This window comes from Schistocerca americana, chromosome X (assembly GCF_021461395.2).
Source record: "Schistocerca americana isolate TAMUIC-IGC-003095 chromosome X, iqSchAmer2.1, whole genome shotgun sequence".
Lineage (NCBI taxonomy): Eukaryota > Metazoa > Arthropoda > Insecta > Orthoptera > Acrididae > Schistocerca > Schistocerca americana.
In genome coordinates this window covers 218,326,982-218,354,331 of record NC_060130.1, presented here as the reverse complement: position 1 = coordinate 218,354,331, position 27,350 = coordinate 218,326,982, and the positions used below count along the sequence as shown (strand labels likewise).

The following is a 27,350-nucleotide window of genomic DNA, read 5'->3' as shown; positions in this document are numbered from 1 at the left end:
CAACACATCGTCGATCCAGGACCTTATAGTCTTGTATCTTCCTTTCTTTCTTGTAAGCTGGGCAATCTAGTGAGCATGAAGTGTGATGGTCATGACAATTTACAGACACGGGTAGCAGAACACAGGGGCTCCCCCCATGAAGTGGGTGGCCACAGCCACCACATAGAGGGTCTGCTGTACATTGGGAAGGCATGTGCCTGAAACCCAAGAACCAAAAGCAACTCGTGGGTGGCAGGTCATACAGGCTCACGTCACACCAATCTCACATAACCTTGACCTCTTGAGAGGGTATCTCCCCAAAAAGCCAGAATAAAGGCGGCGATATTGGTGTGGGCATTTTTACGAGCATTCTGCACATGTTAAACAAAATGAACACACCATTGTTCCAGATTAGCCTGCAGTTCCTCATCAGTTTGAAGGATGAGGCCCCTATGGAAAATGACTCCCTGGACCATATTCAGAGACTGGTGATGTGTAACAGACAGCGGGACATTGCCAAAATGATTACAAGCAAGAATAACTGCAGATTGGGTGGAAGAAGAACCTCTGATCGACAGGGAACCCAACTGCATTTTCCACAAAAAATAGCGGATTTGTGGGGGTGAATGTGTCCCTGTCCATCCTAGTGCAGACCCAGTAGCAGGGAAGGTGTTTCAGTCCAAGCCGGCGAGCCTGGACCTCCTCCCAGGGTGTGGCCAGGGAAGGGAAGGTGGCAGAATTATAAGAAGCAGCATTCAATGATACATTACCACTTTAAGAGACGGCCATAGGAGAACAGCCAGGTTTTTGGAGCTCGATATGCCTCTTGTGCAAAGTATTCACCTCGATACCACTCACTTCGATCAGGGGCTCTCCCCATGGACGCCACCCAGCCATAACAAGAAGCATCTGGTATGGTGGCCATAGCAGTGAGTTCTGATTCTCCAGAATAACAAGCAACCACTCCTAGGCACATATGAGGAGGCAACAGCTCAGACATCAGAAGTGTGTCCTGTGTTGTCAAGGGGGTCAGTCAGATGGGTACATAACAGTCCCACCACACGCGCTGGCTAGACGTGCTGGTGATCGAAGTGGAGGGGGGCTACGGCAGGGAGGGAAGAGAGGAGGGAAGCGGGCAGAGGAATCCATGCCATAGACACTAAGGAGGGAGTTCTTTCCCAAATGGCTCACACTACAAACAGAAAATTTAGATGTAAATGGAAGGAGGATAACTGGAGTCAGCTGCAGTGGGACATTAAGTGGAATCATCTTAATGTCCCTGTGTAGCTGACAGCAGTGACCACCCTTCCATTTACAAATAGTGTTCACAGTTGCAGTAGCTACGTGGTGTGTGTGCTTTTGAAGGAACAAACACAACACATTCACGTAAGTCTGGATGGGCAATGGATCCACTTTCTTCAGTGTGAATGCACGAAATACATCTGACCTCCTGTGGGAAACTGAGTAGCGACGGGAGTATAATTGACAGGGACTGCAGATAGGTACCACTTGGCGGGAGTGTGGATTGGCCGTGAGACGTACCAAAGTAGTTCACGCAGTTGCGATAATGCTGTGTCCTGGATGCCGCAATGGTTATCGCACCTCCCTAGTAAGCAGGAGATCCCGGGCTCAAATACCGATCCAGTACACATTTTTGCTCGATGCCGCCGATTCCACTTAATGTCCCCTTCCAATTACATATAGTGTTCACAGCTGTGAGATCTGTGTGGTGTCTGTTGCTTCAAAAGAACAGACACTACACATTCATATAAGAAAATTTAGAAGTGGGGTCAAACCACAAAGAGGGACCAATAACGCCAAAAAGGATGAAAGAGAAAAAGCGAGGGAAACAAAACTGCAAGGAATACAGGAAACCAGATGGATAGCCAGGTCGACGTAAATAAGATAATCGAGGAAGGGGGAGGAGGTGGCAGCGGGGAAGGAGAGAAGGCAGTGAAAGGACACGGGGAAGGAAATGCAGCCCAGGAAGGAAGAATGGTCTGCAATAACTTTGGGCCCTGTGAGCACCATGCACGAACTCATGGAAGAATTCTGAGCCCCCTGGGGCATGTTAGTTGAAATGTGCAGGGGCAGTGGGTTACCAAATAATGAGGCCAGGATGATTATGGGACTGGATGATGTGTTTTCAAGATGACTCATCTGCAACTATTGCTTGGTAGTCATACTGACATAAAGGATTGTCCTGCGTTTGCAGCAGAGTAATGGCTGCTTTCACAGGTTGCCTGGCTTCTGATGGGGTAGGAAATGCCTGTGACAGGACTGGAGGAGGTGGTGGTGCAGGGTGGATGGATTGGGCAGGTTTTGCAGCTTTGTCTGCTACACGGATATAATCCCTGTGTCAAGTGGTTGGGAGTGGCATAGGGATGGACTAGCATGTTGTGTAGGGTGGATAGGTGACAGAACACTACTTTAGGAGGGGTAGGAAAGATCTTGGATAGAATGTCCCTCATTTCAGCGTAGGATGAGAGATAATCAAAGCTCCGGGGAAAGGTATATTTCAGTTGTTCCAGTCCAAGGTGATACTGGGTGACACAGGGGGCGGTTCTTTGTAACTGATTTTTGGGGTGGTGGAAGGATTGAGGGTGTGTGAGGATATGGCACAGGAAATCTGTTCATTGACTAGGTTCAGAGGGGTGGGGGTGGGGTTGAAACTTATCTACATTCCTTCACAACCTTAACGCCTTTTCCTCCCCTACGTTTCACCTGGTCCTTCTCTACCAAATGTGTACCCTTCCTGCATGCTGACATCCACCTCTCTGATGGCTCCATCCACACTTCTGTCCACATTAAACTGACTAACCACCAACGATACTTGTATTTCAACAGCTGTTATCCCTTCCACAAGAAAAAATCCCTCGCATGCTGCGTAGCCACCCAAGTATGACATATCTGCAGTGGTGAGAACCCCCTTGCTCAACATGCTGAAGCCTTCACAAAGGTTTTCACAGACACATGATACAACCCCCATCCCCAAACCTAGTCCACAAACATATTTACTGTGCCATTGCCTCACACATCCCCAATCCTACCACAATCCCTACAAGTCAGTTACAAAGCAGCACTTCCCTTGTGAACCTGCATCACCCTGGCTGGAACAATGGAACCATATCCATCGCCAGGGCTATGATTATATCTCATCCTGCTCTGAAATGAGGGACATCCTACCAGAGATCCTTCCCATCCCTCCTAAAGTGGTGTTCTGTCGCTCACCCAAACTACAGAACAGCCTAGCCCATCCCTATGCCAACCCTAACTCCCAACCTCATGATACAGGGATTATATCCCTGTGGCAGACCAAGGCCCAATCCAAGCACCCAGCACGTTCTACCCCCATCACAACCACTGCACCTGCCGCAAAACAGCATTGGCACCATTAGTCTATTTTTTGTGTGTGTGTGTGTGTGTGTGTGTGTGTGTGTGTGTGTGTGTGTGTGTGTACGTACGTGCGGTGTGTGCCTGTCCTTTTTTCCCCCCTAAGGTAAGTCTTTCCGCTCCTGGGATTGGGATTGGAATGACTCCTTACCCTCTCCCTTAAAACCCACATCCTTTCGCCTTTCCCTCTCCTTCCCTCTTTCCTGACGAAGCAACCGCTGGTTGCGAAAGCTAGAATTTTGTGTGCATGTTTGTGTTTGTTTGTGTGTCTATCGACGTGCCAGCGCTTTCGTTTGGTAAGTCACATCATCTTTGTTTTTAAATATATTTTTCCCCACGTGGAATGTTTCCCTCTATTATATTCAAGGAATTAGTTATATAGTAATATCTACATCTACATCCATACTCTGCAAGACACCTGATTGTGTGTGGCGGGGGGGTACCTTGAGTACCTCTATTGGGTTCTCCCTTCCATTCCAGTCTCTTCTTGTTCGTGGAAAGAAAGATTGTCAGTATGCCTCTGCGTGGGCTCTAATCTCTCTGATTTTATCCTCATGGTCTCTTCGCGAGATATACGTAGGAGGGAGCAATATACTTTTTGACTCCTTGGTGAAGGTTTGTTCTCGAAACTTCAACAAAAGCCTGTACTGAGCTACTGAGCATCTCTCTCGCAGAGTCTTCCACTGGAGTTTATCTATCATCTCCGTAACGCTTTCAAAATTATTTGACTTAAAGAAAAAAATTCAGTATGTTCTTTACATGATGAACCAGAGCAATAGTTTTAAAATTCAGTTTATGTTAAATGGATCACAGTTTTCATTTAAATTATACAACTTATCCTGAATCTGAAACTGGTTTTGGTGAAGCATGCTAATATCTGAAAAACAGCTGTTATCAGGAAACAGAAAGTATAACAAGGAAGAAGCCTGCAAACATTATATCAACCACTCTATGTTGCTGCTAACTGGAGTTTAATTTTAATTTCCACAACAAAATTGGAAGAAACTGAATGAAGAAATTTTGAGAAAAGAAGAAAATGAAGCTCACTGCCAACAAAGCTTAACATGATCTGAACTGACACCAACACAGGAAATAATAATAATAATAATAATAATAATAATAATAATAATAATAATAATAATAATAATCAGGTTACCTTACATTCGGAAAGCGGTTGCACTCAGGGACTGTTATATTAACTTGTAAATTATAGACTGCACCAATTGGTCATCCTTTTTAAATTTTATTATGCAGATCTACATTTCGGCTAGAAGCTAGCCATTCTCAATGCACTGTTATTTTCACTCAAAGGATGTAAGTCCCTGTTGATCGGGCTTCACCCACGAAATCTAGATCTGTATAATAAAATTTAAAAAGGATGACTGATTGCTGCAATCTATAATTTACAAATAATAATAATAATAATAATAATAATAATAATAATAAAAGTATTTACGCACACCAACCATTCAAAACCACTCAAGAAGTTCCTAACTGCTGATCTTCTCAAGGAGATCATGTGATGATATAGGACTAAATCAGAACTACACTAACTGAGTTCCTTACCTTCATAAAAATTGATTTTGTTACAACTGGGATATCATATGATAGATGATCACAACCTGGGTCAAATGGTTCTTTCAGATAACTACCATGCTTCGCAGCACCCAGGGCAATCAGTTCATCGGGATTTACACTACATAATAACTCTGAATTGGGAAACATTTCTGACACAGATTGCTGAATTACTGGGATTTTCGCAGATCCACCGCACAGGAGCACCTAAAAGAAATATTTCAGAATTCTGTAGTACACTCATAACATTAGTAGAAATAAGAAAAGGTCTGAAAAGTTAAATAGACATACAAGAGGGAGCTTATGTAACTAGTAATATAAATCTTACTCTGGTCAATATAGTAATTCTTAAACAATTCAGTAATTTGTAATCAAACAATGGAAACTCCAGAAAAGAATATCAGCAATGTAGGAAAAGACAGATTGCTACTTACTGTGAAGACGAAACAACAAGTTGCAGACAACACAATTAAAAGACACTCACTTATAGCTTTTGGCCACAGCTTCATAAGTAAAAGGCAAACACACACACACACACACACACACACACACACACACAGCCACCATTTCCAGCATCTCGGGCCACAATGCTTATGGTAAGTAGCAATCTGTCAGTAATTTGTAAGCTATTTAGCTTAACTATAACAGAGTCATGTTGTTTCACTTTATGGATCATTCTGTCCCAAAACTGACGCAGAACAATATATTTCAATAACCAGGTGCTACAATGATGCATCCATCAGGAAACGAATTCTTGTATACAAATGCTGGAAAACAATAGCGTGCCGTCCACTAAGACAAATCTCATACAAACATTATACAAAATATCAGGCAGAATCATGGACGTATATTAAAGGTGGATGATGTACAAAAAGTGCAAATGGATGATGAGAGATCGTTCATTTACTTGCTGTACAAAAATAAGAGAACGGTTTGCTTCAATTTGTATTTCGTCTTCATTACAAGAAAACGGAGACACTAGTATCTGAAGAGATCATAACAGAGGTGAAATGATATGTAAGTAGCACACTTTGTTTGACAGAAACAGCTTTGTGTTTCACAAGTAAGTCAATGGAGGAGCAGCAGCAATGCTAGACAATTTGCAGTATGGTATCACTCATAAATCCTCATGCTCTCTAGAGACAGCATCACAATAAGCATGTGCAGTGCAACAAAGACCAACAATTGTATGATGCCTCTTCCCCATATTTTGACTCACTGAACAGTCAATCACAAATTTATTTCAAATTAACTATACCTGTTACCAATAAGGATGAGAACAGCTTCATGTTTAAGACATCTCAAAATATAAACACAAAAAGTATAGATCTGACAGAAAAAACTACTTTACAAGACAAATAAATGTTAGTTTGAGTTGATATCTTCCTTCTAAACGAAGCCCAGCAATCTACGTACATCACAAAAGACACAATATACAGAATATACTGTATGAGCTACAAAAGGTACATGGCCTAGCCAAAAGAGCAGCCAATTTTCCTTTATATCAGTGTCAATGTGTGCTGGATGTACATCAGTGCACATGACCATTTTGATATATGTCATGGCATTCACACAGCAAACTCTCCACAGGGTATCTACTGTAGACAGTGGAATAAGTCTTATAACATTGGAATAGAACAATTATGGAACACACAGATCTCTTACAGGGTGTATATGGGGACAAGGAGAAAAAATTCCTGGATCTCCCGGTGAAAAATACATTTTCTCCCCTGTGAAAATACACTTTTTCCCTGTTAAGTGACATTATACTTTCCGTCAGAACTGTAAAACTTATCAATACTTTGAACGGATATGGTTTTATACAGCAGCATAGAATTTCTCAGTACTTTAGAAAATGAAACTCAGGGGGAAAAAACACGTTCTGGGAAGATCTTTGATGGGCAGCAACATGTATGCTGCATATTTTTGTATTAAGAAAGTATAAATTCGAATTCCACCAAAGGAAAAGTTGATGGCTTAAGTTAATATCCATAGTGTTGCTACACGAAAAGCAAAGCTTTCACATAGAATATTTGTCTCTAATATTAATAAGCTACAGGAGAAGCTAAGCTTTCACATATAATGTTGATCTGTTTAGTGCATGTTCCACTTTAAGATACATCACACAAATACGCCAGTAAAATTTTTAATACCGACATAAATCTCTGATCTTCTGGGCTCAAAATTCTTCTAAATGGCTCGTCATCAAAGAGTTGATTTTTAAATTAGAGCAAACACTCCGCGATTTAAGAAATTCATTGTACATTCTTGCACATAGTTCCTTTTGTGTAAAAGGAAATTTACTTTGAAAATATCGCTTTTCGAACCGCAATTCTCAATATTTTCCTGCGACCTGTTAGAAATAGATTCATTTCAGCAGTTGCCAGAGAGCACCAGATAAGAGGCATCACCACGCTTGCACAGCTACGGTGACGTAGGAAGCCCGTATGTTCGTACATGTAAAACATTAAAAGATCTTTCTTACATTATGTCATAAGAGAAACAAGACATCAGAGGACACACCAAGAGCATCGGAAGTTCGTGAACCATACTAAAAAGCATAGTTTGACTTAAAGCGCACATTCGCATGTCCAGATTCCCAATGATGTGGGCCTCAACCTCATATTAAGCTTTTCAGTGTGGTTTTCAGGATGTAAATTTTCTTGGAGTACCAGTACTGTATTATCTCATGTTTGGATCTTTATTATGGCATAATTCCGTACGTGCTAGAAGATGGAATCGCGCACTTGAAATGCAGTGAACAGTTGAAACTAGCCAATGGAGTGGAATTAAACACTGTGTGTCAAATAAATTTACTGCCTCAGCAGGAAAGCTTAATAAAAGCCAAATTTCTTTAGAAAACCGACAAAAATAACTACACTGTTCTGCAAGGTGATTAATGCTTGACTGTCAGAAAGGTGGAAATAAAATAAATTCTGAAACTAGTAACACATTTTAGCCTACCATAATTATGTGAATGTATTTTAATTCACTTGATAGCTCCCAACCACAGAAATCCGTCTTGTTTTCATTTGACGTGAGAGCAGTAAACGAAGACGAAACACAAAAATCACTAAACGTAAACACGTGTCACGTGGAGACCCTCCACTATAGCTCAGACTGCTCTGCACACATATATAAAAAAAAAAAAAAAAAAAAAAAAAAAAAAAAAAAAAAAATAAAAATAAAAAAAAAAATTTCCAGAAAGTTCATTTTGTAGCGCACATATTTCTGAAGAGTCTGATACCTAAAACATATATCTGAGAGGAAATGTAAGAGATGTTATTTGGTCTTAAGTGTGGCGAAGTGCAGTGCCACGCCTCTTCAAACAACATTCTTATACCACACATCACTGTATTTCGCTCTGTGTAATTCAAAGGTGTATATTTTGTAACGGATCCCATCGAACTATTTCAGGACTGTGGAAATTAAAATTCCTGTAGTGTCTCTCCTTCTCCCAGTCAGCCGGTTTGACATTCTGCCCCTCTTATTTTTAAAAAACACGCAATTAATACTGGATGGGATTATTTGTAACCAGGAGAACAAGAACTCTTCACAAAATCAGGACTCTTTATTATCTATTAGCTAATAACTTGCTCTTCTGTGTGACATAAAATTAAATATAGGATACCTAAAACCAGTAAAGACAAGAGACATGCAAGACAGTACACATTTCTTCAATCCTTAGGTCCTAGTGGTTTTTCTCTCTGATCTTGCTACAGCTTTACATGGTGTGCTTTCCTTTCTGCAAAAGAGCTATTACCTCATCAAAGTTTGTCAAACATTTTGCTACATGATAAATCGAAATGTCGTCTAATACTGAAAAAGCTGTTAATACAAATAGTACCCAAGAATGGTGTGGTTTCTCAATCTAACTACATCTATTTTGTCACTGTTTCCTGGATAAAACGAAATAGGCCATTCCAATACTGCAGCAATTTTAACACACACCAAATAAGTAAGACTGTTTTGGCAATAACGATCATTTTTATATTACAGCAATATAATTCACGAAGTAGCAACACAAAATATCTATTTTCCTACTACAATCAAAAAGCTTTATGTTAGGAACTAGTTTCAAATTTCATTCATATGCTCCAGTTTCATGCACGAGAATAAAATTTTTGTATGAATTTGGAATCGTCATATTCTTCCATAATTTGTGTGATGTCCCCATTTCTTCTCCTTCCTCGTACTAACAAACAATCTTGTCATCACTAACTCTAACTATTCCTACTACTGTCAAAACTCATTCTCCGTTTAACTTTACTAACCCTGCCACAATCACTGGTTTAGTTATCCAGCGATTATTCTCCGGTTAGGTGTTAGTAATTGTTCGTACAATGCATTTTCCGCACTACTCCCAGAATGGAACTTAAGCAGCTGCTAGCTCGTGACTACAACTGGCCCTGTCTAATGTAGCGATGTGGCCAAAAATTTTCCGTCAAAATTCACTTTCTTGGATACACCGAGAAGATAATACATAATCTTTCTTACCTGTTATTCCTGTTAGTCATTTATTTCAACTCTGGTAATCTGAATCTATGGATTTCGCTAGTAATTATAACAACGCTGAACATTTGCAAACCAAATCAACCACATAAACAAGCAGCAGTTGGCATTCACCGGTTCGGCTTTATTCCGCTCAGCTCGTATAGCCCCGTCCCGTTTTGTCTGGAGGAAAGTTCATGTCTAGATGTGATGAGGATTCCCCTGGCAGAGATATCACGTACACTATGCACGCATTCAAAAATCAACTTAGAATGTGTTCAAAAATGTCCAAAAACCAGCAGAGGTGCATTTCAAAATCATATGAACAATCGACAGACCGACGTGCGCTGGATGCTAGGTGCTTTGTAAAAGAAGGTTTTTTTCCCCTCAAGAATATGAATCTGCCCTCTCCCCCCGCAATTGTTGCCCGGTTCAGATACTACTGTTTGCCGCCCCCCCCCCCCCCCCCCTCCACTAGATCCAGGACTGCTGCGCACGCGTGAATGTGGCAGCTTGGGCGCGCCAGTAAAATTTTTCCAGGTACCCCATGTGGCTGGTTGCTGCTACTGCTGCTTGCACAGCCAACAGCCACATTTCTGTAGCCAGATGCAGGAGAAGGTATTACTCATACGCGTGTGCATGAGCCCGCTCGTAACTGCTTAAATGAATCTAATTTAAACAGTTGTGACGTCACACTCATCGGAGGCAATTCGTTGTTATGAAGCATTGCATAGTCTTCCTACAGCCTGTAACCCATTTTGCTGTTGACAGACGCTTGTACATACACTGTGTTATTTTATATGGCACATTTCCTTTGCAATTTAAGTTTTATTTTCATTTTTTCCTCTCGTTCATGTTTTAATGCTGCAGTATTATTCTGGAGTAGCGGGATACAGTAATATCCTTTGTTAGAGTATCGGTTCTTACCAGTCAAAGTTACACAAATTTAACTGGAAACTAAAACAACGAAAAATTTCCAGAATTCTAAAAAATTCCCTGGTTTTTCCTGGTTTTCTCCCGGATGAACAAATTCCCGGGTTTTTCCCGGATCTCCCGGGTCGTATACACCATGTCTTACAGATTGTGGAAAACAGCAACAGTATAGAAGATGCCAACATAAAATATGTTTAAGATCAGGTCAACTGCTTTTGGAATGGCAAGGGAGTGACAGACTGTCTGTCAATGCCAGTGTCACCTTCTGACATGAAGAACCACTTTCAGGATTAAAAATTTGTGAAAAGTAGACTCTATAAATGACAACCGATGAATTGTGCATTACCAAATGTGCTCCACATCATTGCCCTGGAAGAAGATGGCAAGCAGATATTTTGCCTGCTTAAAGGCAAAATTCATGGAAATCTCTGGAAATTTAATTACTGTGTAATTCTTCCTTTGAATCAAACTGATACGAAATGAAACCTTGTGCTTGCAGTTTAGTATGGAATCGAAGTGACAACTGATGCAATAGCACTCAATGTCCTCCTCAAAAACCACAAAGAAAGGAAAAGGAAGATAATAGATTGCAATGTACCGTTCATTGTAATTAGAGAGACAGAACACAAGCACAGATATGATCAAAATGAGGAAGGAAATAGGACAAGCTTTTCTGTAACGAACAATCCCAGCAAATGCTATATCTATTTCAGAGGGGGAGAGGGAGGGACTATGACAACCCTAAATGTGGATGGCTCGATGTCGATTTGAATTCTGGTCCTTCTGAATATGAATCCAGTGTGCTAACTACAGTGTTCCCTGGTGCAGGGTGGAGTGGCTACGAGCCAGCACGGTGCAAACAGGCGACGGAGGCGAGGTGGGAGCCCGAGAGGTTCCACGGAAAGGCAGCTGCAAATCTAACAAGTTCTTACATTGGGGCATCTCAGCTGCTCGATAGACTATCAGTGGCCAGCTGGCCACTGAATTCCACTGTGCTGGCTGCTCACATTCCACACAATACTGATGCGGCTTTTGCCCCGAGCGTTTGCAGCATGTTCTTGACGATGCTGTGTGGCCCCGGCTGACACCCAGCTGAGTCACAGTAGGGGATGCCTACCATGTGAAGATGCCTAGTGTGGATACCTGCTGCACTCTGAGCAGTGGTCAGCCATGCTACTGGAGATGACCTGGTGTAGTCCACTGCAAATTGGGACTAATTGTGGGGAGGGACTTAGTGTATAGAGCTGTTGTTCATCTGTGGCCTCAAACCAGTGACTTTTTATTGGCAGGTCCACGTGGTATCCTCATTTGGCAAAACCCTGTCGCCCCAATTCGGCTGCAAGACTAAGAATAAATCCATTACAAAAATTACTTGTACTTATTGTCAATAGCAGTGCACCATTCATTCATGCATATGCAGCACTATCAGTCACGTATCCAAAAAATCCACTGCCACTGTCAGTTTGGACAACTGCCTTGCCCTTTGCTGCATTAGTATATGCAGTACTGCTGAGTTCACTGTTTCAACAAGCTGACCTACATCAAAACACTGCACTGGCCTTGTTGAATTATTACAGTGACAAAATCCCGTGCTCGCCTGCTTTCATAGCTGTGGCAATGCACTGCTCAGATTTACTCTAATATGGCCATACATGAGAGTTGAGATAAACATGGGTATTTAAAAAAAAAAAAAAAATCCAACCCAGTGGGTCAAATTTAGTTTTTGTGGGTTTTATTGTTTTGTCTATTTTTCACATTGACGATAGTTCAATTAAAATTCCTATTATTAACTTATTCAAAATGTAACCCATTCTTACAATTACTTTATTAGGCCCCTTTTCTTGCCCTGCTAGCACTGCATCCATTGAGAGGATCTTCTCCACCTACTGGCTTGTTTGGTCAAAATTAAGAAACAATTTAGGAGAGAAAGGACCTGACAAATTAGTGAAGATCTAAAAAATTTCTGCATGCTTCAAAAAGAATGTACTTTACATTCATTATTAAAGTTTTTTTCTGGTAGTGTAAATGTTATTTATCTGTGTGTCTTATATTGCAAGAAAAGTTAAATACAATATTAATTAAAAAATTCTTCCGATATTAAATAGTTGCCTTTACTACATACGAAGGCTTTTTTGAATTTGAGTAAGGCTAACTATATTGTGTTCTACTACTTTACAAGCGCCCGCCCCCCCCCCCTCTCACACACACACACACACACACACACACACACACACACACACACACACACACACGAACAAGACACACCATTTTCATATCACACTACTTGTTTGTACAAATTACAAATAAATTTTATACCCAAAACAACTAGCAAGTTGCTGACGTGTTAGATACTGCATCAAATCTTTCTTACTAAGCTGCTTGTTGCTATTTGCTTAGAAGTCTTCTTTTTGCACTTGTTTTCACTTCTGGCAATTAAAACCTTCATGGCTTGTCCCAATGCTTCCTTTTCTCTTAATCCTAAATTTACACCTACTCTGCATTCACACTACAAAGTTATACTCTCACTCTCTCTTATGCTCTATGGATCTAGTCTACTAAAACCTGGAGTATTGGTGGTTTATGCTCATGACTGGCTCTCCACCTCAAAAGAATAAAAGCTACACGCACCAGAGTCAGAGCCACTGTGGCACTTGGTACTGCAGCACTCACAATCATTGTCATATGTCGTCATCCTTCTCTGAAATGCTCTACGTGTTGCATTAAGTGCTTGGCTGAAATGACCCCTTCCTGCACAGCAATAAATCATTCCAGGGAATGGATTAGGTCAGGTTCTAGAGTTTGATTAACAAATTTTACATTCTGCATTGGTAACAACTCTAAAGGCACATGCGGCAGTTACAACTTTGTCCGTGAGATGTTCAATTGCACAATTCTTGTAATTGTGGCTAGTAGATGGAAGGTTCACCCTCTTATGTCGCATGTAGTAACATCTACTAATAACCTACTTACCTTTTTAAAGTTCAATCCATCTGGCCTCCATGAGCTTCCCCTGACTTCTATGTATTCCAAAGGCTCGATACGTGCTCACAAATTGTTATTCAGTGTGTTTTTCTGTCAATGGGTGACCGACGATATGGTGTGCCTGTGTCTTCCGCACTGAGGAAACTTTATAATCTTCTCACACCATGATGAGCTGCTATGCAATTACAAGAGGTGGTTTGCTAGTCTCAGAGCATACAGTGGAGCTGATCATAAAAGGTTTGGTGGCTAACACTATTTCCGCATGATTGACTGCTTCACAGGTTTTCATCTAGAATGACTGAGCATACTGACACATCACACAACCATAATCAACTTGAGACCAGGCAAAACGCACTATAAAAAAAAAAGAGCTCTTAAGTTCTGCCTACTTCCCATATTCTGTGACCAACATATCTAAAAATACTGAGTGCTTCCAGAGTTCACTCATTTTGCTTTCTTACATACAGCAGCACAGCTTGCGACAGACTAATCGGAGCTGAAAATCTTGACAATTGAACTGAAGCAGCTAAGACATATGAACTAATATTCTCATTTATTTGCCTTGCACTTGCTGTTGGTATACACTAGACAGCAATACTCATGGTAAATAAAAGAATAAGTGAAGATTAGGGTCTTATAGCCCACCAATGACAAGGAAGTGAGAGTACGAGCTCAGTGTATGCAGGTATCGGGAACGAAATTGCCCACATTCTTTTCAAGGGAACCGTTCTGGCATTTGCCTACATTTATTTGGAGAAATCACATAAGTTTAAATTTCACACTGTGTCCCGGATGGTTCAGTGGTTACTGCACCTGTCTAGTATGCAGGAGAGCCCAGATTTGAGTCTCGGTCCAGTACACATTTTCGCTCATCGCCACTGATTCCACTTAACGTCCTGCAGCAGTTATCCCCCTTCAATTTATATATAATTTTTCATAGCTGCAGATTCTGCACCGTGGTGTCTGTTCTTTTAGGCAAACATTATGCATTCACATATTTTGAGAATTTACACACACACACACACACACACACACACACACACACACACACACACACACACACACACAGTGTTTCCTAACAGGAAACATAGGTAAGTGAAAAGAACTGGAGAATAATGTAAAATCATCATCATCACCACCACCACCTTGCATCTGTGACATACAATGAAGAGCCAAAGAAACTAGTACACTTGCCTAATATCGTGTGGAATGTGTGGTTCATCCATAAAGGAGACCAAGTATAGAATACTAGTACAACCCATTCTTGAGTACTGCTCGAGTGTTTGGGATCCCCACCAGGTCGCATAAAAGGAAGCATTGAAGCAATTCACAGGCAGGCTGCTTGGTTTGTTACCAGTAGGTTCGATCAACAAATGATTATTACTGAGGTGCTTCGTGAACTGAAATGGAAATCCTTGGAGGGAAGACCATATTCTTTTTGTGAAATACTATTGAGAAAAGTCAATGAATCAGCATTTGCTGCTGACTGAAGAATGATTCTACTGCCATCAATGTAGTGCATTTTGCTTAAGGACCATGACAATAAGATAAGAGATATTACAGTTCATATGGAGGCACGTAGACAGTTGCTTTTTCCCTTGCTCTATTTGCAAGTGGACAGGAAAGGAAATGATTAGTGTTGGTACAAGGTACCTTCTGTCATGCACCGTAAGATGGCTTGCCGAGTACGTATGTAGACATAGAGCTTGAAAATTCACCTGAAAGTATGATGCTATGGTCATAGCCTTGAATCACTGACACAGAAGAGCAATACAGTATAATAAAATTAAAAAAAAAAAAGAAATAGAACATGAGCATTATCACAAGAAGAAACACCTGACTCAGAATTGTTACACAGTGCAAAAGGGAATGGTAAAAGGGAGGGTTGAGGGCATGGAAGGGTATGAGGGATTGGGGAAGGGATGGAGAAAGGGTAATGTTGTAAAATGGTAGTAACTCTACCAGATGACTCACCTTGTTTATGTCTCTGCAATCGATACCTGCTTGGCTCAGTGCTGCATCTATGGGGGCAGTGCACATTTTCACAGCTGCACTAATTAACTCTTCAAATCGTGCTCTTGTAACATTGTAGCTAAAGTCTGTTCCTTCACACAAAGACTCAATAAAACAATCAGCTGTACTCATTGTGGACAAAATGTGTTTGCTCTGCTCTGCAGCGTTGTACAATTTAGCCATAGCACATCGACTATCATTTGGATCCAGCTTCCATTTTCTGCAATAAGAAGAAAGTATTATGTTTAAATGGCCCACACATATTGAATAATGGTATCACTAGTCAGTCTTCCTTCTTTTATTAAAAAATTGGAAAGCGAACAGTTAAGGTTGTTATAGTAGTTTTTCACCACAACTGCTCAGTTTTTGATGTGTTCCAATAAGAAACTCTATAGTAGAATTAAAGGAACTGATAATTACATATCAAAAAGATAGATTACTACTCACCACTTATGGGAGGTGCTTGGTGGCAAACAGGCACACTGAAAGAAGACTGTTTGACATTGTAAGCTAAAATACTAAGTCCTTTGTCAGATGTAGACAATCTGTCTCTCTCTCTCTCTCTCCTCCCCGCCCCCCCTCCATCTACACACTATGGCCCAATGTCTCCACTGTTTAAAAATACACACATTTAGACTGTATCTCTTAATACATGGTGTTTTGCATTTATTGTAGCACCACAAAAGGCAGAGATGACAAAAAGGGGAAAAAAAAAAAAAATGAAATGGAAAAACTTAATTGTGTGCTGATTCACAGCCACCATAAGAGGCTCATACCAATTGATAAGACCCAATGATTTAACAGGATATTTAAGGTACCTAGATTAAAAGACAGCCAAGTCCATTTCTTTTGAACATGGACTTCCAAGCAGCATTAAAGCTTCCATAAAATGTGTACACGTTAAGTAAAACGCAATAATATCCTTCAAAATCAATGACGAGTCTATTCAAAAATAACGCCAAAATTGCATTTCAATGCAAAACACCCAGCTTCAGAGACGATCGCTTCAAAAACTAGCCAACTGACTATAAAGTTCTTACAAGTCCGTTATATAGGAAACCATGTTCATATAAGCAGACACCTGACTGCACATGAGCATGGAAGACAGTGTTGTTCGGAAGTGGATTTTCTTTAGTTTTGAGTCTAAATATCCTGATATCTGTGACCTGATTTTATATAGGTTACAAACAAATATTCTGTTATGGAATATCATTCATATAAGTGATAAAAACATTCTCTTCCCTGGAAAAGGGAGGTGGGGGGGGGGGGGGGGCAGGCGATAGTGTATAGAACACTTGTGAGACCCATTATTGAGTACTGCTAGAGTGTTTGGGATCCACATCAGGATGGATTAAAGGAAGACATCAAAGCAATTCAAAAGCGTGTCAGTAGATTTGTTACTAGTAGGTTCAATCAACAAGAAAGTATTGCAGAGATACTTCGTGAACCCACATGGTAATCCCCGGAGGAAAGCTGGCATTCTTTTCCCGAAACACTACTGAGAGAACTTAGAGAATCAGCATCTGCAGCCAACTGCAGAACAATTCTACTGCCACCAACATAGCATCACATATGGACTGCACAGACAATGTAAAAGAAATTAGGACTCGTATGGTAGCATATGGACAGTCATTTTCCCCTCACTCTGTTCGCAAGTGGAACAGGAAAGAAAATGACTAACATTCGTACAAGTTACCCTCTGTCAGGCACCATTAGGTGGCCTGCAGAGTATGTATGTAGATGCAGAACAGAGGAGGTTGCAAGGTATTATGTTATTTCTTTCTCAGTACAGGAAATTTTAATGACCAACATAATTTTTTTAATTTTCGTTTCTTCTAAAAATACCACGCAATGCCTGCTCCTAGCAGCTGACTATCTGAGCAATTTAGACAGAAGTCTGGCACTGAACATAATGTCCTGGCTTTGAAGGTGTCTTTCCTGTGGTGCTACCACACCATTGGCATTTGTAGCACCACATTAGATTGGGTACCTAAAGTTTTACTTTTAGTATAACAAATAAAACCTTGATGAGTTCTAGGATAGCCAACTGAATGTTACGGTGAAGGCAACAGTTCTCTACAGTTCACCATTCACTTACATCATCAAATTCCTCTCTTCTGTTATGCTTCCGATTCCCCACTACTTTTTCAGTTCAGCAGTGTCAATGTCCATGACGTCCCTACAACTTACAAGGCCTTATGGTAGCTGAGGGTATCGTGTTTTTCTACTCCACAACAAAGACATTCTGACAAGATTGTGCCTTTCAACAATGATCAAAGTTCAATTTCCTGGTGCAGTTCCAGAGGGTTTTGGTGACTGCTAATGACCCACCCATAACGTGGAGATATTTCTTTCGTCTTAGTTGGGATCCACATGCATTCCCACAAACAGCTTGGGTTCTGTACAGTCCACCCAGATAGAGAGCACTGACTGCCTATGTAGGTGTTATAAAACTATGGTGTGGCAGGTTCACCTAAGGTTACCACTAACGACCATTTCGCCTCAATGGTCATCCATCCCATCAGCACACATCTATGAGGTCTTTTCTTCTTCTTCTTTTTTTTTTTTAAGAGAGAGGGAGGACATCATGTTTCAATTGTCATAGCCATGTAGTGTACCAATTAAGTAAACCTGGCACAAATAATGCTGGGCAAGCCAGTAATCAACAGACTGCACAAAGAGTGGCCTAGTTGGTTGGTTTAAAAGAGTGAGGAAGGGACCAAACTATGAGGTCATCGGTCGACTGTTCCAAAGGAAACAATGCCACAATGCTGAGAGTAAGACAATGAGACAAGACCAAACAGAATGAAAGGAAAAATGACAACGACTGAAGGTCAACACACTTAAGTGGACAAAAGGGGACAAGAAAACCACAAAGACGCAAAAAACAGGTAGAAGATCTTAAATCAAAAAAGCACGTTACCATGGCTGGCTGACAATGAGGATAAAAAGGAAAAGCCAGCCACTCTGCAACACATTAAAACCCCCACCCTGAAAGCACGAGGGTGGAGGACACACAGGGATGAAGGACATGCGCTAAAACTTGGAGAAAATGATAAAACACACCCTCAAGAATAAAATGTAAAACTAAAGCTGCTGTTGAGGCATTATTGCCCAACACTGAAGGTAGGGTGCTGGGAAGGTTAAAAGTCCGCTGCAGAGCGGCGGAAAGTGAGCAGTCCGGCAAGAGATGGACGACTGTCATTCGTGAGCCACAGTGACACTGAGGTGGGTCATCACGAAGGAGGAGGTAACCATGAGACAGCCACGTATGGCCAATGCGGAGCCGACGGAGAAACACAGAGTCCCTGTGAGAGGCACGCACAGAGGTCTTCCACAAATTCGTAGTTTCCTTAAGGGCACGCACAGAAGTCTTCCACACATTCGTAGTTTCCTCAAGGGCACGCAGCTTGCTGTGCGTACTGAGGTTATGCCATTCTGTCTCCCAAAGCCACAAAACCTTGCGGCGTAATACTGAGCTCAGGTCAGTTTCAGAGAAGCCGATCTCCATAAGCGGTTTCTGCATAGCCCGTTTAGCCAACCTGTTGGCAAATTCATTGCCTGGGATTCCTACTTTACCTGGGGTCCAGACAAACACCACTGAATGACTGGACCATTCCAGGGCATAGACGGACTCCTGGATGGTCGCTACCAAAGGATGATGAGGATAGCACTGGTCAGTAGCTTGTAGGCTGCTCAAGGAATCAGTACACAGGATAAATGACTCACTTGGGCACGAGTGGATGTGCTCAAGAGCACGAGATATGGCTGCCAGCTCTGCAGTGAAAACACTGCAGCCATCACGCAAGGAATGCTGCTCTATATGTCCTCCGTGACCATAGGCAAAGCCAACATGACCATTAGCCATCGAGCCATCGGTGTAAACCACTTCGTGGCCCCGGTACGTGATGAGAATCGAAGCTGCAGCCTAGATGTACACGACTGAGGTGTTCGTGAATGAACATCAAGTGTAGGTGGTGAAGGCAACAACTGAAGTTCAGACAGAAGGGTTTGAACACGAACTGCAAGTGTAAGCCCTGACCTGGGCCGCCGATGCAGGAGATGAACCGCCACGGGCAGGAAAAGGAGACCGAAATTCAGATGCGCAAGAGAACTACAAACGTATGCAATGTAACTGGAGAGCAACTGTGCACGCCTAACCTGCAATGGAGGGACTCCGGCCTCCACCAGGACACTATTCACCAGACTCGTCCTACAAGCGTCTGTCACTAGGCAAACGCCACAGTGGTGCACTGGGTCGAGCAAACGCAATGCTGAGGGTGCAGCCGAACCATAAACCAGACTCCCATACTCAAGGCGGGATTGAACAAGGGCTCTGTAGAGCTGCAGCAGCGTACAGCGATCTGCACCCCAATTGGTGTTGCTCAGGCAGCGAAGGGCATTGAGGTGCTGCCAGCATTTCTGCTTAAGGTGACTGAGGTGAGAAAGCCAAGTCAATCGGGTGTCAAAACACAGTTCTAAGAATCGATATGTCTCCACTACAGTGAGTGGATCGACATTAAGGTAAAGTTCTGGTTCCACATGAACAATACGACACCAACAGAAGTGCATTATACACGACTTTGCGGCCAAAAACTGGAAACCATGGGCTAGAGCCCATGACTGCACCTTGTGGATGGCGCCCTGTAGGCACCACTCAGCAACACCAATACTGGTGGAACAGTGTGAAATTCAGAAGTCGTCTGCATACAGAGACAGTGGGACGGATGGCCCTACAGCTGCTGCTACACCATTAATGGCAACTAAAAATAGAGATACACTCAATACGGAGCCCTGCGGGACCCCTCTCTCCTGGAAATGGGGCGAACTATGGGAGGCATCAACCTGGACACGGAAAGTATGAAGTGACAGGAAATTTTGGATAAAAAAAAACAGGAGTGGGCCTCTGAGACCACACTTGTATAATGTGGCAAGGATATGATGTTGCCAGGTGGTGTCATATGCTTTTTGTAAATCAAACAAGACGGCACCTAGGTGTTGGCATCTGGAAAAGGCTGTTCGGATGGCAGACTCTTGGGACACAAGATTATCAGTGTTAGAGCAACCCTGGCGGAAGCCGCCCTGGCATGGAGTCAGTAGACCACGTGACTGCAGGAGCCAACACAGCCACAGACACACCATACACTCCAGGAGCTTACAAAGAACATTGGTGAGGCTGATGGTCCGATAGCTATCCACTTCAAGCGGGTTTTTACCGAGTTTAAGCATCGGAATGATGGTGCTCTCCCACCACTGGGATGGAAAGACGAGACGCACCAGATCCGATTGAAGATGACAAGCAGATGTCACTTGTAGTCAGATGAGAGATGTTCAATCATCTGACCATGGATCTGATCTGGCTCAGGAGCTGTGTCAGGGCAATGTGCAAGGGCACTGAGGAGCTCCCACTATGTAAATGGGGCATTATAGGATTCACTGTGGGGTGTAGCGAACGAGAGGGCTTTCCTTTCCATCCACCGTTTAAGGGTGCAAAAGGGGGGGGGGGGGGGGTTCGATTGCCGAAGCAGAGCCTCAAGCATAGTGCTCAGCAATCGCGTTAGCGCCGGTTGACAACACACCATTGATGTTAATGCCAGGGACACCTGTTGGGATCTGGTACAAAAAAGACGTCTGATCTTCGTCCAGACTTGGGAAAGTGACGTACAGCATCCAATGGATGAGACTTATCTCTCCCAACACTCCTCCATCCGTAATTTGATAATCTGGCGAACGCCGACAAGGAGCCGCTTAAAGGCTATGAGGTGATCCAGGGAAGGGTGCCACTTATGCTGCTGTAGAGCTCGCTGATGCTCCTTAATTGCCTCAGTGACTTCTGTCAACCACCAAGGGGGCATCTAAAAGAGCGAGGGATTGCATTTTCCTCTCCATTAACGACTGTTGTAGTCACCTGCTCAACCATCACACCCATGTTACCCTGAGGGGGAGAGTCAATGGTGCCCACAGAGGTGAAAGTTTCCCAGTCCACCTTGTTTAAAAACCCATCCGGATAAGTGACCGTTGGCCTGATGCCAGGGCAGTGACAGGAAGATGGGGAAGTGGTCACAATTGCACAGGTCGTCATGTGCTCTCCAGTGGATAGATGGGAGACGTCCTGGGCTGCAAATGGATAAATCAATGGCTGAGTATCTACCATGAGCCACAATAAAATGTGTGGTGGCCCCAGTATTTACGAGGAAGAGGTCGAACTCAGACAGTAAAGCTTCGACATCACTGTCTTGGCCACTAAGCACGGTGCCACCCCACAAGGGGTTATGGGTGTTAAAATATCCAAAAAGTAGGAAAGGTTTAGGGAGTTGATTAATCAGTGCAGCTAATACATTCAGGGGTATTGCACCATCTGGAGGAAGATATACATTGCAGACAGTTATTTCCTGTGTCGCCCTTATGCTGACGGCCACTGCTTAAAGAGGGGTTTGAAGGGGCACTGTTGCACTACAGACTGAGTTCAGGACATAAATGCAAACTCCAGCTGACACACTATTATAGTTGCTACGGTTCCTGTAATATCCCTTATAGCCATGGAGGGATGGGGTCCGCACTGCCGGGAACCAGGTTTCCTGGAGTGCAATGCAGATAGCAGGTGTCAAGCTTAACAGTTGCTGTAGCTCAGCCAGGTGGTGGAAAAAGTCACCGTGATTCCACTGAAGGATGACATCATGAGACTGGGAAATCAGTACCCAGAACAATCACCTCTGGCCGTTGTAACGGCCTTGATATGCCTGGGCATTAAGTCAAACAGAGCTTGGATGGTATGTACAGGTACAGCTGCCAATGCAGCTTCAACACAATACCACAGTTCATCAAGAGTAGTGACTGGTGTATTGTGACGAGCCAGTTGCTTGGCCACCATTGACCAGACGTTTTCAATTGATGAGAGATCTGGAGAATGTGCTGGCCAGGGCAGCAGTCAAACATTTTCTGTATCCAGAAAGGCCTGTACAGAACCTGCAACATGCGGTTGTGCATTATCCTGCTGAAATGTGGGGTTTTGCAGGGATCGAATGAAGGGTAGAGCCACGGGTCGTAACACATCTGATATGTAACGTCCACTGTTCAAAGTGCCGTCAATGCGAACAAGGTGCGACCGAGACGTGTAACCAATGGCAGCCCATACCATCACCCCGGATGATACGCCAGTATGGCGATGACGAATACACGCTTCCAATGTGCTTTCAGCGTGATGTCGCCAAACACGGATGCGACCATCATGATGCTGTAAACAGAACCTGAATTCATCGGATAAAATGATGTTTTGCGATTCGTGCACCAAGGTTTGTCGTTGAGTACACATTCGCAGGCGCTCCAGTCTGTGATGCAGCGTCAAGGGTAACCGCAGTCATGGTCTCCGAGCTGATAGTCCATGCTGCTGCAAACGTCATCGAACTGTTCATGCAGATGGTTGTTGTCTTGCAAACGTCCCCATCCGTTGACTCAGGGATCGAGACATGGCTGCATGATCCGTTACTGCCATGCAGATAAGATGCCTGTCTTCTCGATTGCTAGTGATACGAGGCCACTGGGATCCAGAACGGCGTTCCGTATTACACTCCCGAACCCACCGATTCCATATTCTGCTAACAGTCATTGGATCTCGACCAACGCGAGCAGCAATGTAGTAATACGATAAACTGCAAGCGCGATAGGCTACAATCCGACCTTTATCAAAGTCGGAAAAGTGATGGTACGCATTTCTCCTCCTTACACGAGGCATCACAACAACGTTTCACCAGGCAACGCCGGTCTACTGCTGTTTGTGTATGAGAAATTGGCTGGAAACTTTCCTCATGTCAGCATGATGTAGGTGTCACCACTGGCGCCAACCTTGTGTGAATGCTCTGAAAAGCTTATCATTTGCATATCACAGCACCTTCTTCTTCCTGTCAGTTGAATTTCGGGTCTGTAGCACGTCATCTTCGTGGTGTAGCAATTTTTATGGCCAGTAGTGTAGGTCCTCAGCAGATGCGAGCATCTCCACCTCATCCTCAGATGCAGACCTTGTAGGTAGCGGTGGTGTGGGTGCGACCACAATTTCCTTGGTCATAGAGGTCTTCTTTTTGGACTTTTCTCTCTGCTCCTTGGGTGTCTCTGGCTGAGAGGGTTTCACTAATTCAGTCTCCGGGACTCAGGATGATTGTGAAACCCTACAACCAGCTACTTTTGGGCACTTCGGCCACTGGCGGCATCATCTTTCCCACTAGCAGAAAGCTGGGAAGGGAGTGACCCAAGGGATCCCTTCCTGGCGAGAGGAGCCGAAGAAGACTTACACTTCTCCAGCTGAGAAGTGGGGCTGGTGCCCCCGATGGTTGGTGGGGCAGTGCTCCCGAGGTAGGCGATGCGGGAGCAACAGGAGGGAATTGCCCCCCCCACCCCCACCCCCACCATCAAGGGGGCAGGTGTACCCTTCTGGCTCCAAGAGTCGAGTGGAATTCGTGGAACTGATGGAGCTACAACTGTTCTCATAGCGGCAGCATGTGAGGTGGTCATAGCCACAGGATATAGGCGCTCATATTTTCTCTTAGCCTCAGTCCAGGTCAGTTCAGTCCAGGGTCTTGTATTCCATAATTTTCCTCTCTTTCTGTAAAATCCTGCAGTCTGGCGAGCAAGGTGAATGATGCTCACCCCAATTGACACAGATGGGAGGCTGGGCACATGGAGTATTGGGATGTGATGGACATCCATAATCTCAACATGTGACGTTGGAAGTAGAGCGGGAAGACATATGGCCAAACTTCCAGCACTTAAAGCACCGCATCGGGACAGGGATATAGGGCTTTACATCACAGCGGTAGACCACCACCTTGACCTTCTCAGGCAATGTATCACCCTCGAAGGCCAAGATGAAGGCACCGGTGGCAACCTGATTATCCCTCAGACCCCGGAGGACATACCGGATGAAATGTACACCTCGCTGCTCTAAATTGGCGCACAGCTCATCTTCAGACAGTAAAAGAAGGCCTCTGTGGAATATAGTACCCTGCACCATATTTAAGCTCTTATGTGGTGTGATGGTAACAGAAACATCCCCCAACTTTTTACAAGTGAGTAAAGCCCATGACTGGGCAGAGGATGCTATTTTTATCAAGACTGACCCAGAACGCATTTTGTACAAGCGCTTCACCTCCCTAAACTTGTCCTGTAAATGCTCTACAAAAAACCGTGACTTCATCGAAACAAAGGAGTCCCCATCAGCTCTCATATGTACGAGGTACCGGGGTGAATAAGGTTCGCTGCCATCCTTAGCCTGGCATTCCCCATGGTGTGGCCTGGGAGGGGAATGATTTAGGGACAGAATTTCTTGCATTGTACTGAGACGTGGAACTCTTAGAGACTGCTGGTGGCTGATCACTGCCAAGTGATGATGTGGTACGCTTCATTGCGCATCATCTGCCCCGATGCCACCCACTCTGACCAGGGGTCCTCCCCACGGGCGCCACCCAGCCACAGCAAAGGCCACCTGGCACGATGGCCATTGCCGGGAGTCCTGATGCCCCAGGGTGACAGGCATATCCTTGGCATATGTTGGGAGTTAACAGCGCAGGCATCAGCAGAGCCATCCCCGTTTTGTCAGGGGGCTACAACCAACAGGGTACATGGTGGCCCCACCACAACGGACTGGCTGCCATGCTGGATATGAGGTGCAAAGAAGTCCATGGTCATCGTTGGTGCAGAAAGCGACACTGCACAGTGCATGGTGGAAAACACATCCAGGAAGGTTCCTTGCCCAAGAGATGGAGGATGAGCTGGACTGCAATGCAACGGCGAGGAAGTGGGCTAAAGATCTCTATAGACAATGGACAGGATAAACCGTGTAAGGCGCCCTTCCCCAATTGGCTCACTCTCTGGGAAAACTTTGAAAAATGGAGGTCAAACCCTACAGGAGACCACCCCATAGAGGCCGAAACGTATGAGACTCATTTTTGTCACCTCTTAGGACAGACAGGAATACCTCGGGCCTATTGTAATCCCTGGGCCCACAGGGGGGAGTGTGTGTAGTGATCGGCCACATATGGTAGGTCGATTAGAGTGCTAACTATCACTAGTAGCTGTTGTAACGTTCATACTCTAAGCAAAGACACATTTTTATCATAGCAGTTCATCAACACATTTCTTTATTCGTTTGAATTTTGTAAATGATAGAATGACAACGGAATAAGAGAGATAAAAATTGTTAGTGTAAAACTATGTGAAATGGTGTGATTTACATTTAATATTTTAAAAATTACGTTCAAATCCTCTGCTTGTAACTTCTTGTTATGCATATTAGAGTGCACAGGTAAAGGTGGCTGTCAGCAACAAATAAGACAAAGTAGATGAGTGTAGGCTTTCACAGAACACGAACGGGGGAAACTGGAGGACATTCAGATTTGCATGTTCAAGATGATACATGTAAATAAAGTACAGCTATTAAGAAATGGAAAATGAGACTAAAATCATAAAATATGGATTTATGTGAGGATTAATGGTGTGAGTGGTCATGAAAACAAATCTGTTATACAATAGAGAGACTTTCATTGACAAAGAAACCATGTGATCACAAGGTGTGTTAAGATACTACTAAAGTGCACTGCTATAAATTAACATTATATGCAGCAAGACTATTTTCTAATACTCTTAATATGCTCCTTGTTATTATTATGTATAAAACATTAACTCCAGAAGCTTACTCATGCAGAAATAATATATGAAAAGGAAGATTTGTTACATATATTAAGACAGAACACAAGTTCAAAAACATTAAGGCAAGTAGTTTTTGTAGTGATCAGCATACAGAGAAGTGTATCTGAATTATATAGATACCCACAAGGAAATTTTAAACTATTTATAAGGAATCTGGATTCCTTACTGTGCTATCTGTCAGGCAGCAGCAAGCAGTTAATGGTCTGTGGTGACTTCAATGCACATTTTCTAAAGGATCCTGATAGGAAAAATAGGGAACTTTATTTGGATCACACAATTTGATTCCAGTAATTAACTTTCCAACACAGATGGATAAAGACTGTAGGACCCTAATTAGTTTTAAAGCTCAAAGCCAGAAAAATACCGTTTACCCAGTAACAAATGCTCTCTCTGAACATGATGCACTGTTTGTTAGGATAAATTACCTAGTGCCTTACAGTATGGATACACTTAAGTGGAAATCAGAATAATTAATGCCTCCACAACAGATGTTTTTAAGAACAGCTTTCAAGAGATAACCCGAGATGAAATTTATGCTGAACCAAATGCTAAATTAAATTTTATCTATTCCATGATAAATTCATTTAATTATTTGAAAATACCTTTCCATATATGCTAATTAGAAAGAATATTAAATGGCCATATGAAAACCATGGATCACTACAGCGATTAAAATATCATCTTCAAGGAAAAGGAAAATGTACCCATTAGCAAGAACAAGTATTGATCCAGCTGTAGTTGCACACAACAAAACTACTCAAAATTACTAAGAAAAATTATTAAAAATTCAAGAAACCTTCACATCACGTCAGAAATCAGTAAGTCTGACAACAGACTTGGGGCTTTATGGAATGCAGTGAAACGAGAGACAGGACAACGAGGCACAGGATATCACCACTACTGAACTGAATGGCAGTGATGTAATGATGAGCCACAGGTAGTAAGTACATTTAATAATTGGTAGAAAGTATAGGGACAAACAGTTAAAGGGGAAAATCACAGCAGTGTGTTGAAACTCTCATAAAATTCAATTATATGAATGTATTACCAACTTCTCCTTCTGAAATTCAGAAAATTATCCATACTCTTGAAAATAAAAGCTCATCTGGTTTAGATAGTGTTTCCAATACAATATTATAAAGTTTTGTTCCAATATAAAAAGCATGGTCTTATCTGAAATATGTGATGTATCAGTAACATAACTCATTTTTCCAAAGAGACTGAAATATTCTGTTGTCAAGCCTCTCTTTAAGAAAGGTGATAAAAAGAGATGTCAGTTCAATAAC

At 42.8% G+C, this 27,350-nt stretch overlaps 1 protein-coding gene across 1 annotated transcript in view; it reads right to left on the bottom strand.

Moving 5' to 3' along the window:
• The window catches only part of LOC124555478 (heat shock 70 kDa protein 14-like), a 150,121-nt gene that overhangs the window by 18,868 nt on the left and 103,903 nt on the right, over window positions 1-27,350 (bottom strand). The window contains exons 6-7 of the mRNA XM_047129402.1: window positions 15,328-15,586; window positions 4,939-5,154 (exon numbers count right to left, since the gene is read on the bottom strand). Coding sequence (XP_046985358.1) covers window positions 4,939-5,154; window positions 15,328-15,586 — 475 coding nt within the window. The remainder of the gene's footprint in view (window positions 1-4,938; window positions 5,155-15,327; window positions 15,587-27,350) is intronic.